The sequence below is a fragment of the Scyliorhinus canicula genome, chromosome 5 (genome assembly GCF_902713615.1).
Source record: "Scyliorhinus canicula chromosome 5, sScyCan1.1, whole genome shotgun sequence".
In the NCBI taxonomy this organism is placed as follows: Eukaryota; Metazoa; Chordata; class Chondrichthyes; order Carcharhiniformes; family Scyliorhinidae; genus Scyliorhinus; species Scyliorhinus canicula.
In genome coordinates, this window is record NC_052150.1 from 156,056,203 (window position 1) to 156,071,666 (window position 15,464).

A 15,464-nucleotide genomic window follows, 5' to 3' on the forward strand; every position below is an offset into this window, starting at 1 on the left:
GCATTGAGCCTGCCAATGGCAGTGGCACTGGTACTTGGTACAGGATTCACGGCGAATCGCTGGCGGGGCCTGTAAATCACCTGCCCCACCTCAACAATCATCGGGCGGCCACATTTAAAGGTCGCCGCAGCGCACAGCAGCCACACTTCGCAAGCCACCAGAAAGAGGTGCCTTCCAAGAAATCCATCCTGAAATTCTCTAACACCTCCCTGGAGAGACTTCCCAATGCTGTTGAGGCATTTGATGATGTGGATGATGAGTGGAATGAACCAGTCCATATTGGACTTCGAGGACAGAGCCATCCAGCTGGCTGGGGAGGACATTGTCTGCTCCTGTGCTGATGGTGAGGTCGGCAGCACTAAACCAAGTGAGGATCCAACACTGCAACACCCATGAGACACCAATGCTGTGAGTCACGTCTCCTGTTTCTAAAGGTGCTTTCCATGCACTAATGATCCCTCCTTTCTTTCACAGGCACATCTGGGAAGCAGCCCAGGGTGTCCACCAGCAGCATCCTCAACTCCAGCCCTGACAACAGCACAGAGGAGGGATTCACGGACGCCGGTATTGAAGAACCGTCACAGTGCTCACATCCACCAGTGTAGGCACAACTCAATGGGACCTAGTTCTAGACTAGCCTCAGGGTCACAATCTGGTGAACACATCTCACTCTCAGAGATACAGCAGGTGGAGACCGGGCATCCCAGGGTGCTGGCACTCAGAGGATTGGTGGAGGCTGGAAATCTGCCGAGTCCCAGTCAGGTGACGAGCCTCTGGACTCAGACATGCTTCAAATGCTGGAGCCCCAAAGACAAACTTGGGAAAGTCAGGAACGGATGTCAGCTAAACTCCTCAGATTGAGAGACAGAAAGGAGGAGTCCATGCACCTTATGTCGGAAGTGATTCTGCTGACACAGCAATGCACTGAGGTCAACAAAGCTGGGGTGGCAGCCAGAGTGGAGGTCTTGGTGCAAGATTTTGTTCTGCACTGTTTCAGGGCATGGATTCATTGGTGGCAACACCAGAGGCCGACAGGGCTTCATCAGCTCACTGCAGCTGCCCCACTATCTCAAGGAGGAAGCCCGGGGCCTTTGGGCACCCATAGGGAGGACGATCAGCTGGTGCACACCCAGTGACCATCCACCCAGGTGACTCCGGGAGTGTCCCACCAATCGGAATCCCCTCATCCTGTGACCGCTTCAGCTCCAGCTCCACAGGCCGAGAAGATGGCACTGCCACGCAGCAGGACCCTGAAAACAAGTCAGGGCCCTCCGGGTCTCCACACTCCAGAGGATGCCTGCTACGGTCATCACAGACAACAGGGCATGACAGACAGTACGCTCTCTCCACCTTCACTCTGGGTGTTGGGAACACACCAAGATGTAGCAGCAAAGTTATAAAGATTAAGACGCACTTGTTGCATGTGTGGGCATAGATGTTCAGCACTTTTACATAAAGTTCAGCTCTGTGAATAAGCTCTCACTACTTGTACCCTTTCTATCGCTCTTTGCTCTGGTGAGCTGTGCCCCTGTAGTTCTGACCTGAAAACGTGATTCCTGCACAAGAAACAGGCAGTGTGCTCAGTCCAGGGCTTCCTCCATGTGCTTTGTGCAAGTTTTCCAGAACATTGGTGGCATCAGTCATGCCTGTATCTCATAGGGAATGAAAATGTTTCCCACAACTATGGCTCGCATCACTCATTCCAGCCATTGTCCATGTGCACTCTCTGAACGTTTCAGGTGCAGCTGCACTCCCCATCCCATCTGCCTCAGCCTCTGGTAACACTGAGCCTCAAGAGTGCAGTAAGATCATGAGAGGTGAAATTTTCCCTGCTGCCTCACCATGATAGGACCCTAGTCACTGAGAGCAAGCGAACTGCCATCAGCCAGACAGGAGTCAGATTTTCACAGAAGCTCTGTGAGAATTGATGCACTGCCCCCACTGCAAGTCGTCATTATCCCCCTGGAATGTAGGGATTGTGGGCAATTGCCCCCTCCCCTTGACATACCCTGAAACATGTCAGGGATCTAGGAGCAGCTCAGAATGTACGAGTTATGGACACTCCCTGGGAATCAAACACACGCCTGAAGCATGCATTTGGTGTGGTCACCGACCAGCTGGACATTCAGTGAATGGAAGCACTTGTGGTTCATGTAGTTCCCTGCTTGGTGCCCCAGAGAGCTGAGTGCCACAGGAGTGCAGTTGATGGCACCCCGCATCTGTGGAAAGCCAGACACATAAGCACAATCTGTTGAGAGAAAAAAACGAAGTTAACGTTTCAGTTCAAAATTACCCTTCTATAGAACTGAAGAAAGGTAGAAATGTACAGAATTATATAGTTGGACAGGGGATGTGGAGTTGGGGTGGAAGAGAAGAACAGGGATAGATTGGGGCAAAAGAGATATTGACAAATTTGTCATGAATGTAAGACAAAGGGGAATGTTAATGGTGCCATTAAGGGATGAAGAGTGCTAATAGTGGCAAAAGGTAATATAGTAGAATGTGTTAACGGGAGCAACTGAACAGCAAGGAACAGGTGGTCACGTGGGGAGGTGGTCACGTGGGGAGTCTGGTACTCCATCCCATTCTCCTCGATTCTCCACTTTTGTTGCATCTGCTCTAATGTCAACTTTGCACACTGCACTCCGGGCATGTCTGCTCTAGGCTGCGTTGCCAGGTGACTATGTGAAGGCGCGGTCGCATCTAGCATCAGATGGCAGGAGCACGCCAGATTTCCCCTGGACCTCGGGTAGAGCACAAGTGTTTTCTTGCAGCTGCAGGATTAGTTAAATAAACTTACTGTTGGGTAGCACAGTAGCACAAGTGGATAGCACTGTGGCTTCACAGTGCCAGGGTCGCAGGTACGATTCCCCGTTGGGTCACTGTCTGTGTGGAGTTTGCACGTTCTCCCCGTGTCTGCATGGGTTTCCTCCGGGTGCTCCGGTTTCCTTCCACAGTCCAAAGACGTGCAGGTTGGGTGGATTGGCCATGCTAAATTGCCCTTAGTGTCCAAAAAGGTTAGGATGGAATATAGGAATAGGGTGGAAGCGAGGGTTTAAATGGGTCGGTGCAGATTTGATGGGCCTAATGGCCTCCTTCCGTACCGTGTGTTCGACTTCAACTTCGTCTACGATCCTTGGTGCTGTCAGTGTTACAATGAACCACAGTGAACCACAGAAAATTACGTGGTGTCATGGCTGGCAGCATGGTGCAAGGACTTCAAAGTATTGACTCACTAATCTCTGATGTAAACGTAGCAGACAACTGGGAGAAGTTTAAACAGGAGTGGCTCATATTCTTTATTTTTTAAAAAATAATTGTTATTGAGATTTTCAAAAACATATCAAAAACAGAAAATAACAACAAGAAAACAGTATTAACAACAACAAAAGAAAAACACACTAACCCCCAAAACCAAACCCCCCCCCAGTAACTACAAAAAGAAGAAATAGATAAACACCCAGCAAGTGGGCAGCACGGTAGCATTGTGGTTAGCACAATTGCTTCACAGCGCCAGGGTCCCAGGTTTGATTCCGGCTTGGGTCACTGTCTGTGTGGAGTCTGCACATCCTCCCTGTGTGTGCGTGGGTTTCCTCCGGGTGCTTCGGTTTCCTCCCACTGTCCAAAGATGTGCAGGTTAGGTGGATTGGCCATGATAAATTGCCCTTAGTGATCAAAATTGCCCTTAGTGTTGCGTGGGGTTACTGGGTTATGGGGATAGGGTGGAGGTGTTGACCTTGGGCAGGGTGCTGTTACCAAGAGCCGGTGCAGACTCGATGGGCCGAATGGCCTCCTTCTGCACTGTAAATTCTATGATAATCTATGATATTCAATAAACACATATACACATTTCTCCCTTCCCCCGAAACAAACCCCCCCCACCCCCCTCTCCCCTCCCTCCCTCTCCCCCACCGCCCCCCCCCCCCCCCCCCCCCCCCCCAGGTTGCTGCTGCTGGCGGCCTATTTTCCTACCGTTCTGCCAGGAAGTCCAGGAAAGGCTGTCACCGCCTAAAGAACCCCTGTACTGATCCCCTCAGGTCAAATTTCACCTTCTCCAATTTAATGAACCCCGCCATATCATTGATCCAGGCCTCCACGCTTGGGGGCCTTGCATCCTTCCATTGAAGCAAGATCCTCTGCCGGGCTACTAGGGACGCAAAGGCCAGAACACCGGCCTCTTTCGCCTCCTGCACTCCCGGCTCCACTGCAACCCCAAAAATTGCGAGTCCCCAGCCTGGCTTGACCCTGGATCCTACCACCCTCGACACCGTCCTTGCTACCCCCTTCTAAAACTCTCCCAGCGCTGGGCATGCCCAGAACATATGGGCGTGGTTCGCTGGGCTCCCCGAGCACCTAGCACACCTGTCTTCGCCCCCGAAAAACCTACTCATCCTCGTCCCAGTCATGTGGGCCCTGTGCAGCACCTTGAACTGTATGAGGCTAAGCCCTGCACAGGAAGTGGAGGAATTCACTCTTTCCAGGGAATCCGCCCACGTCCCCTCCTCAATCTCCTCACCCAGCTCCTCCTCCCATTTACCCTTCAGCTCCTCCACCGAGGCCTCATCCACCTCCTGCATGACGTGGTACACGTCCAAAATCCTCCCCTCTCCAACCCACACCCCCGAGAGCACCCTGTCCCGTATCCCCTGTGGGGGCAGCAAGGGGAACCCCTCCACCTGCCGCCTGGCAGACGCCCTAACCTGCATGTACCTAAACATGTTCCCCCGGGGGAGCCCAAACTTCCCCTCTAACTCACCCAGGCTCGCAAACCTCCCAACCACAAACAGGTCCCTCAACCTCCTAATACCTACCCTGTGCCAGCCCAGAAATCCGCCATTGATGCTCCCTGAAACAAACTGGTGGTTCCCCCGTATCGGGGACTCCATCGAGCCCCCCACCTCCCCCCTATGCCGTCTCCATTGCCCCCAAATTTTGAGGGTAGCCGACACAACCGAGCTCGTGGTATACCTCGTTGGAGGGAGTGGCAACGGCGCCGTTACCAGCACCTCCAGGCTCGTGTCCACGCAGGACACCATCTCCATCCTCTTCCATGCTGCCCCTGCCCCGTCCATTACCCACTTACGCACCATCGCTGTGTTGGCAGCCCAATAATACCCACAGAGGTTGGGCAACGCCAGCCCCCCCTATCCCTGCCCCGCTCCAAAAACACCCTTCTCACCCTCAGAGTCCCCTGCGCCCATACAAATCCCGTAATACTCCTGTTGACCCTCCTAAAAAAGGACTTCGGGATAAGGATGGGGAGGCACTGGAACAGGAACAAAAACCTTGGGAGCACCGTCACCTTGACGGACTGCACCCTGCCCGCCAGTGACAGTGGCAACAGGTACCATCTTTTGAACTCCTCCTCCATTTGCTCCACCAGCCTAGTGAAGTTAAGCTTGTGAAGGGCCCCCCAGCTCCTAGCCACCTGGACTCCGAGGTACAGAAAGCTCCTCCCTGCCCTTTTCAGCGGGAGCCTACCAATCCCCTCCTCTTGATCCCCCGGGTGCACGACGGACAACTCACTCTTACCCAGGTTGAGCTTGTACCCAGAAAAGCCCCCAAATTCCGTAAGGATCTGCATCACCTCTGGCATTCCCCCCACTGGGTCCGCCACATAAAGCAACAAGTCATCTGCGTATAGTGACACTCGGTGCTTCTCCCCACCACGCACCAGACCCCTCCAATTCCTCGACTCCCTCAACACCATGGCCAGGGGCTCAATTGCCAATGCAAAGAGCAAGGGGGACGGGGGACACCCCTGTCTCATCCCCCAGTACAATCGAAAGTACTCCGATCTCCTCCTATTCGTGGCTACGCTTGCCATCGGGACCTCATATAGCAGCCTCACCCAACTAACAAACCCCTCCCCGAACCCAAACCTTTCCAGCACCTCCCACAAGTACCCCCACTCAACGCTATCAAAGGCCTTCTCCGCGTCCAATGCTACCACTATCTCCGCCTCCCCTTCTAGTGCCGGCATCATGATAACATTCAGAAGCTTACATATATTGGTGTTCAGCTGCCTTCCCTTCACAAACCCTGTCTGGTCCTCATAAATGACCCCCGGCACGCAGTCCTCTATCCTTGTGGCCAAGATCTTCGCCAACAGCTTGGCATCCACATTTAACAGCGAGATCGGCCTATATGATCCACACTGCAGGGGGTTCTTGTCCCGTTTAAGGATCAAGGAAATCAGCGCCCGTGCCATAGTCGGGGGCAAAGCCCCCCCCTCCCTTGCCTTGTTAAAGGTCCTAACCAACAGGGGGCCCAACAGGTCTGCATACATTTTGTAAAATTCGACCGGAAACCCATCTAGCCCCGGCGCCTTCCCCGACTGCATGCTGCCCTTTGACCAGCTCCTCCAGCTCAATCGGCGCCCCCAGCCCCTCCGCCTGTCCCTCCTCCACCGTCGGAAATCTCAGCCTATCCAAAAAGCGCCCCATTCCCCCCCCCCCCCCCCCCCCCCCTCCACCGGGGGCTCGGACTGGTACAATTCCCCATAAAAGTCCCTGAAGTCCCCATTAATGTCCACCCACCTTCGGACCACATTGCCTCCCCTATCCGTCACTCCACCAATCTCCCTGGCCGCGTCTCGCTTATGTAGCTGATGCGCCAGCATCCTACTCGCCTTCTCCCCATATTCGTACACCGCTCCCTGTGCCTTCCTCCACTGAGCTTCCGCCTTTCCGGTGGTCAGCAAGTCGAACTTGGCCTGAAGGTTACGTCGCTCCCCCAACAGTCCCTACTCCAGAGCCTCCGCGTATCTCCTGTCCACCCTCACCATCTCCCCCACCAACCTCTCCCTCTCTCTTTGCTCTCCCCTCTCCCTATGGGCTCGGATGGAAATCAACTCCCCTCTAATCACCGCCTTCAATGCCTCCCAAACCGTCCCCACCCGGACCTCCCCATTATCATTGGCCTCTAAGTACCTCTTGATACACCCCCAAACCCGCCCGCCCACCTTCTCATCCGCCAGCTGTCCCACCTCCAGGCGCCAGAGCGGGCACTGGTCCCTCTCCTCCCCCAGCTCAAGGTCTACCCAGTGCGGGGCATGGTTCGAAATGACTATGGCCGAATACTCGACATCCTTCACCCTCGAAATCAGCCCCCTGCTCAGGACAAAAAAATCAATCCGGGAATAGGCTTTATGCACGTGGGAAAAAAATGATAACATCCTGGCCCTCGGCCTCGCGAACCTCCAAGGATCCACCCCTCCCATCTGGTCCATAAACCCCCTCAACACCTTAGCCGCCGGGGTCCTCCTGCCCGTCCTGGACATGGATCGATCTAATGGGGGATCCAACACTGTATTAAAGCCCACCCCCAGGATCAGGCCCCTAGTCTCTAGATCCGGAATGCGGCCGAGCATCCGCCGCATAAAACCCGCATCATCCCAATTTGGGGCGTAGACATTCACCAGCACCACCCGCTCCCCTTGCAACTTGCCGCTCACCATCACATACCTCCCTCCACTGTCAGCCACCACCTTTGATGCCTCAAACGACACCCTTTTTCCCACAAGATTCGCCACCCCCCGATTTTTTGCATCCAGCCCCGAATGAAACACCTGGCCTACCCATCCCTTCCTCAGTCTAACCTGGTCCGCCACCTTCAGGTGCGTCTCCTGGAGCATAGCCACTTCCACCTTCAGCCCCTTCAGGTGCGTAAACACCCGGGCCCATTTGACCAGCCCATTCAGCCCCCTCACATTCCAAGTTATCAGCCGGATCAGAGGGCTCCCTGCCCCCCTCCCAAGCCAACTAGCCATAACCCATCCCCTGCCCGCCCCAGGCCAGCGCCCCCCACTTGGCCCGTATCCCCATGGCGGCAAACCCCCACCCCGGATCCCCCTGCATATTCCAGCTCCTTCCTGGCCATTTCAGCAGCAACCCGGTACCCACCCCCCCCAGGCTAGGACTCCTCCCAGCCGCGTTACTCCCTCCGTAGCACTCCCGTGAACCAGCTAACTTCTGCTGACCCCGGCGACTCCCGCCACACCTCCGACCCCCCCCAACGTGGGGCTACTCCTCCTCCTCCCCCAGACCCATCAGCAGACCCTCCTCCTCCTCCTCCTCCCGCTATCGCGTGGTGAAAAAAGCCCGTGCTTCTCAGCTCCGACCCCGCCCCCATCCACCCTCAGCGCGGGAAACAGAAGAAAAGCCCGCGTTTTCCCTCTCCCCGACCCCGCCCCCGCAAAAAAGACAGCACCTCACCTGCCCAAGAACCAACACACAACCAGCTTAAAACAGCATGAAACAGAGACCCTTCCCACCAAACGTTAACACAGTTATTTACAAACCCCTGACCCTCAGTCAGAGTCCAACTTCTCGGCCTGCACAAAGGCCCAAGCCTCCTCCGGGGACTCAAAATAAAAGTGCTGGTCCTTGAAAGTGACCCACAGACGCTCCGGCTGTAACATGCCAAATTTCACACTCTTTCTGTGGAGCACCGCCTTCGTCCGGTTGTACCCAGCCCTCCGCTTAGCCACCTCCGCACTACCGTGTTCTCCCACTTGCTGCTTCGCTCCTTCTTGGCCCACCTAAGCACGCACTCTCGGTCAGCGAACCGGTGGAACCACACCAGCACCGCCCGTGGCGGCTCATTCGGCTTGGGCCTCCTGGCCAGTATTCTCTGGGCTCCCTCCGGCTCCAGGTGCCCCTGGAAGGACCCAGCTCCCATCAGCGAATTCAACAAAATGACCACATAGGCCCCCAGGTCTGACCCCTCCAGCCCCTCCGTGAGGCCCAGGATCCGCAAATGTTTCCGCCTCGACCGGTTCTCCATCTCCTCGAACCGCTCCTGCCACCTCTTATGGAGCGCCTCATGCATCTCCACCTTCCCCGCGAGGGCCGCGGCCTCATCCTCTCTTTCAGAGGCTTGTTGTCGGAGCTCCCGGATCTCCACCCCCTGGGCTGCCTGCGTCGCCAGCAGCTTGTCTGCATTCACCTTCAGCGAGTCTAGCAGCTCCACTTTTAGCTCCTGAAAACATCGCTGGGTAGTCTCCTGCTGCACCTGCGCCCACTTCCTCCATTCCTCGAGGCTTCGGCTGGCCACCATCTCTTCCCCCGCTTTTTCTTAGGCGCTGCCACTGCTATTCTGCTGGCCCCACTCCTGGTCAAGACCATAGACCACTGGGGATCCGCTGCAGACACCTTCCCACGTCAGGAACCGTCGAGCAAGTACCGCTGGGGGCCCTTAAAAGAGCCCAAAAGTCCATTCCTGGCGGGAGCTGCCGAACGTGCGGCTTAGCACCGCATAGCCACAACCGGAAGTCGAGTGGCTCATATTCTGCGGTGCAGGTGCATGCGTTGCTGAATTTAGCAGAACCTGAAGTGGTGCAAAACTTCAATCATTTCCCTTCCAATCCGACAATGGGAAAGGACACCTTGAGATAATTTTGAACACATTTTCAGTGAAGAACCTCGTCCTTGATCGCTATATTTTTGGTACCACCAACTAAAAAACACGAGTCTATTCAATCATATCTTGCCACTTTGAACGTTTTAGTAACAAAATGCAGGTTTGCTAGGGGTTGGTTGGTTTGTGGAATAAACTGATGCAGTTCGGAAACAAATAGTGCAACAAAACGATTTAATGTTACAGTCCTGCAGTGAAAATGTGCATGCTTGTGGTGAACCACTGTATTAGGGGATGCACGGTAGGACCTGTACTACAGGTTCGCTGGTAAACCCTGCCGGCTAGCTCCGCCACAAGGAGCCGTATAAATATGCGTGTCCTCCTCCTGATCAGCCATTTCGCCAGCTGCAGTCGGAGGCCACGCATCTGACTGCAATAAAGCCACAGTTGTACCAATCTGAGTCTTTCGTGCAATTGATCGTGCATCAATGCTCAACGAACAGTCTGAAACATCAAACAGAATTTAGATGGGAAATGCCGGTTTGGGTGGACAATAAAGTTTTTGCAGTGCAATCAACTGCAGCAACCATCACCTCCCAGACAGAACACTATGCATTTGAAAAAGATCCAATTGATGTGGCAAGTGGAACCACTTTGCCAAATGCTGTTGGTCCAATCAACAACATCCCTTTTCTGTTAACAACAGCACGTCGGCTAATCGATCTCAAAGGGTTAGGTGCGTAAGTAGAATGGAATCATAGAGGGGGCAGAGCTGCCGAGGGGGAGTGAGTTCATGTATCTGCAGGTTAGGGACTTTGCGCGAAAGGTCTGGAGGGGGTTCCCTCGGTTGCCGAGATACACCCTGCTGGAGCGACTGCTGCTTCTGGATGTGGAAGGGGATGGAAGAATTGGATATATATATACAAGTGGCTGGGGGAGCAGGGAGGCGAGCGGGTGGTGAAGATCAAGAAGTTGGGAGGGGAGATCAATTTTTAAAATAAATTTAGAGTACCCAATTCATTTTTTCCAATTAAGGGGCAATTTAGCGGGGCCGATCCACCGACCCTGCACATCTTTGGGCTGTGGAGGCGAAACCCACACAAACAGGGGGAGAATGTGCAAGCTCCACACTGACGGTGACCCAGAGACGGGATTGAACCTGGGACCTCGGCGCCATGAGGCTACAGGGTTAACCCACTGCGCTTCCCCTGAGGGGAGATCAATTGGGGTGTATGGAGTGCAGCACTGAGTAAGGTAAATGGGACCTCCTCTCATGCAAGGATGAGCCTGATACAGTTTAAGGTGGTGCACAGGGTGCATATGACTCGGGCGAGATTGAGTGGGTTCTTTCAGGGGGTAGCAGATGAGTGTGAGAGGTGTGGGCGGGGGCCAGCGAATCACACGCACCTGTTTTGGAGTTGCGAAAAATTGGGAAGATTCTGGGCAGGAGCGTTGCGGTCTTAGCCAAGATAGTGGAGGAGGAGGTGGACCCGGACACTTTGGTGGCAATATTTGGGGTTTCAGAGAAGCCGGAGCTCATGGAGTAGGAAGGCCGATGTTGTGGCCTTCGCCTCTCTGATTGCTTGCCGGCAAATTGTGCTGGAGTGGCGGTCGGTATAGCCGCCGGGGATAGCGGCTTGGTTGGGTGACCTGTACGACTTCCTGCGGTTAGAGACGATAAAGTATGAGTTAAAGGGCTCAGCAGGGGGGTTTGAGAAAAGGTGGGGGGTGTTTGTGACCGTGTTTGAGGAGCTGTTCATCGCAGGGAGTGGGGAGGGTGATAAAGGGGGAAAATCTGTACAGACTGTATAGTTGGTTGTTGGGAAGTATGTTTCCTGGGATGTTTATTTGCTGCAACCTGTTTTGATACATGTTTGTAATAGAATACATGAAAAAAAGAATAGAATCATAGAATTTATAGTGTGGAAGGAGGCCATTCGACCCATTGAGTATGCACCGGCCCTTAGAAAGAGCACCCTACTTAAGGCCAATTGCAATTCAACTGAAGCAGTAGAGTCATGAAACGAGCAGCAACAATATCAATACCAGCATCGACATTTTATTGCGAAACTGTGAAATCTGACACGGAAAAGGGTAAGATCTTCACTGCTCTACATGTAGTCTCTAGTAAAGCCAAGCGTAGGGTTAAGATCGATACTGGGGCAAAGTGTAATATACTATCTAACAAAAACCTACAGGAGATAAACACAGATGTGATGCCAGCTCCCGTCCAGCTGTCTGACCTTGTGGCTTATGGTGGACAATCAATACCGAAGGTGTAGCTACCTTTTGTTGCGTACAAGGAAACTGATTTCCACATTGTGAATCAGAATATAAAGCCACAGTTAGGACTTTGAGACAGCATCACACTAGGGCTCATTCAACTTGGCCTAGAAGTGCATGCTCTACAATGTGGAGCCCCAGAGATGCCAATGTACATTGACGTTTTTGACTGCCACTTCATCAGCAACCTACCAGTTGTATATGACATGCCATATCCACAGACAGTTTGTGCTCCAAGAATGAGCCTATTACTCATTTTTGCCTGCTGACTGGCAAGTTGCCTTCTCTATCATGAAGAAATGGCAGGTAAGAGTTAAACACGAGTAATTGTTGTCTTTGAAAAGGATGATTTGTTGAATGTTGATGATTGGTCCATCTTATGTTAGGGAGTGCCCTTGCAGAACAAGATATAGAGGAAGAATAGAACATAGAACAGTACAGCACAGAACAGGCCCTTCGGCCCTCGATGTTGTGCCGAGCAATGATCACCCTACTCAAGTCAACGTATCCACCCTATACCAGTAACCCAACAACCCCCCCATTAACCTTATTTTTTAGGACACTAAGGGCAATTTAGCATAGCCAATCCACCTAACCCGCACATCTTTGGACTGTGGGAGGAAACCGGAGCACCCGGGAGGAAACCCACGCACACACGGGGAGGACGTGCAGACTCCGCACAGTGACCCAGCCGGGAATCGAACCTGGGACCTTGGAGCTGTGAAGCATTTATGCTAACCACCATGCTACCGTGCTGCCCTAATTGACTGACAGCTAAGAAATATCGTGGGCTGGATTCTCTGTCCCGCCGTGCCACATTTCTGTTTCAGCACGGCAGCAGGATGCTCCATTACACCGGCTGGTCAATGGGATTTCCCATTGTGGGGCAGCCCCATGCTTTCGGGAAACCCCCAGGCTGCCGGCAAAATGGAGCATCCCGCTGGCGGAGAATCCAGCCCCGTCACTGTCATTTGCAGTCACCGTTCAGACACTGACACTGAATATGCTTCAGAGGGTAGGTCAGATGTGGAATCTGTGTGCCGTGAGACATGGGGCATAAGTGGGGTGCAGATAGGGTCAGAGACAAGGATAGCACTGTGCCAGCTCAAGGAGTTTGAGATCGCAGCAAAGTTCTGCTATAGATGCCTCACATGAGGACGTTAGTGTGATGATACAGAAAGAGACTGATGGATATGCACACAGAATGCAGATCAACAGCATTAATGGGGTCGCCATTAATCAGAAACTTAACTCAACCAGCCATATAAATACTTTGGCTCGACGAGCAGGTCAGAGGCTGGGTGTTCATCAGTAACACACCTGATTCCACAGACACGATTCACCATCTACAAGGCATAAATCAGGAGTGTGATGGAATACTCACCATTTTCTTGGATAAGCACAGCTCCAACATTCACCAAGCTTAACACCATTGAGGACAAAGCGACCCGCTTGATTGATACCCATCCACACCTTTAAACATTTCCTCCCTCCAGTACTGACTGGTGTGTAGCATCAGCAGCAGTGTGTACGATTGATAAAATGCACAGCAGCACGAGGCCCCATCACCGTCACTTTCCAAACCTGCATACTCTACGTACTACCTAGATGAACAAGGTAAGCGGACGCTTGGGGAGAACACCACACACAAGTTACCTTCCAATTCAGACACCATCCTGACTTGGAAATATATATATATGTTCCTTCATTATTGCTAGGTATAAATGCTGGGACTTCATCAGTAAAAGATGAGAGTGACAATAAGTGGCCCACAAAAAGTTTTAAAATTGGTTTCAATGTAATTGTTATGGAGCTTGTTACCTTCAGGCACACCGTGATCCAATTCTCTTTTTTCAGAAGTACTCAAAAAAATCATTAAAATGTAATTTTGATGAATGCTTTTCAACCAAAAATTGATGCCCAACAATTTAGTCAGCCTTTGTGATGAAATATTTGACTCGTTATACTCAAGGTATGTTTCCCAGGTTACATTCAGTTTTACATAACTTTCCTCATAGAATAACACAGAACTTGACAACACACGGGGCCCACCTTTATGTCGGTACAAAGGCAAAATATAGCGGAAATCTGAAATGAAAACAGAAAATGCTGGAAATACTCTGCAGGTTTATGTCGGTGTTTAAACTCCCCGCACTTTCTAATTCATGCATTATACCCTTTTCAACACTTGCTATAACAAATCTGCGAGAGGTGTGTCCGCACAGTAGCACAGCGCTGAAAGGTTAACACGAAAATGCTGACAGCGAACATCATACCTGACACCTGAGAACAGAGGAGGGACACATAGGCGAGCGCCGCAACTATTATCACAACCGCTATTACATGTTTGAAAACTTTCTGACTGGTTACATTCTGCGACTTGGTTATAAATTTGAGCCACTCCCACATTTTTCCAAGTAGGCAAGTCGCTTCATCCCGCCTGGCCCCGGCCTCGCTCCATTTCCAGCAGCTGCTGCTCCTCTTTAAAAAATAACATTCCTCAGAACGCTGGGTGGTTCGGTGTCCTAGCAACGCCTTCTGAGAATTCGGACGGCATTATCACTGCCAGCCACACTTTGTTCTCCCGCCAGGGCGAGACAGCATTGGGAGTGCAGGAGTAAGGCCATCATGGACCATCGTTTTCTGACTGACATCTCTTGTGGATTTGCTTTGTTCTGCAGTTTCATTCCAGTTATATCATAATATAAAGTGGATCAAATGACGTCTCTTCAAAATAAATACCCAAAAATCAACGTTATCCGCTATGCCCGCAAAATATTTTGCTCCAATCGGTTATTTTTTTATTTTCACAGAAGTCTACACGGGCAGCACCAGTGGATAGCACTGTGGCTTCACAGCGCCAGGGTCCCATTCAGGGTTCGATTCCCTGCTGGGTCACTGTCTGTGCAGAGTCTGCACGTTCTCCCCGTGTCTACGTGGGTTTCCTCTGGTTCTCAGGTTTCCTCCCACAGTCCAAAGATGTGCAGGTTAGGTGGATTGGCCATGTTAAATTGCCCTTAGTGTCCAAAAAGGGTAGGAGGGGTTATCGGGTTATAGGGATAGGATGGAAGTGAGGGCTTAAGTGGGTCTGTGCAGACTTGATGGTCCGAATGGCCTCCGTCTGTACTTTATGTTCTAAATGCTAATGAGGTTCTATGGTCACTTTGTAAGGAACAATAGACTGGATGTTGTTATGCTTCCTATGGTTGTGGGGTGGAGTAATGAAACACAATAGCACAATCAATGTAATTTCATCCCAATTGCATTCATAAATGTCTCTGTTGCATAAACAGGTACTACAGTAATTCAAAATGCAGAAACCCAGGTGAAAAAATAAGAAATTATATATACATTACTGATGAATAAAATTAAATATCTTCATGTTTAGATATGCTACGCCCTGTACTTTCTTAAGCACTGTAACACTAAGCAAATCCAGCTTTGAACCATTCACAGAATAATTTGCCTTAATTCCTGTTAAACCTCAATGAATTTGGGGCTGTAACCCTCTATGATTAATACTAAATTCAGCTGTACTGTATCTTACATTTTATTAGCTATGCTGTCTGTATTTGTTTTATGGTTTAATTTTGTACGATTGTGTTACATACCCTCTATAATGAGCAAAGATACTGATCCACTAACTAAATTGTCATTTCTTAAATCCCTTTTCAGTAGTTATTTATAAAATGTCAATTCTGTAATTGCATAGCTTCAATAAAAATGTTTTCCTAATCTTATATTCGCTTCCATCTCTACCTCTTCAAACCTACTTTTCAAGGAAATAAGTGCTTATACAAACAAGGTAACTCACAAATGGG

General features: G+C 51.4%; 1 protein-coding gene across 2 annotated transcripts in view; it reads right to left on the reverse strand.

Annotated features, from left to right (window-relative positions):
* The window catches only part of LOC119966349 (zona pellucida-binding protein 2-like), a 116,781-nt gene extending 102,215 nt beyond the window's left edge, over nucleotides 1-14,566 (reverse strand). The window contains exon 1 of one of the 2 annotated variants that reach the window (XM_038797874.1): nucleotides 14,051-14,566. In XM_038797874.1, the coding sequence (XP_038653802.1) occupies nucleotides 14,051-14,078 (28 nt within the window). In that variant the 5' untranslated portion in view covers nucleotides 14,079-14,566. Of the gene's footprint in view, nucleotides 1-13,919 lie in introns of both variants that reach the window. The other variant, XM_038797873.1, reaches the window with a different exon arrangement.
* Nucleotides 14,567-15,464: the final 898 nt, after the last annotated feature.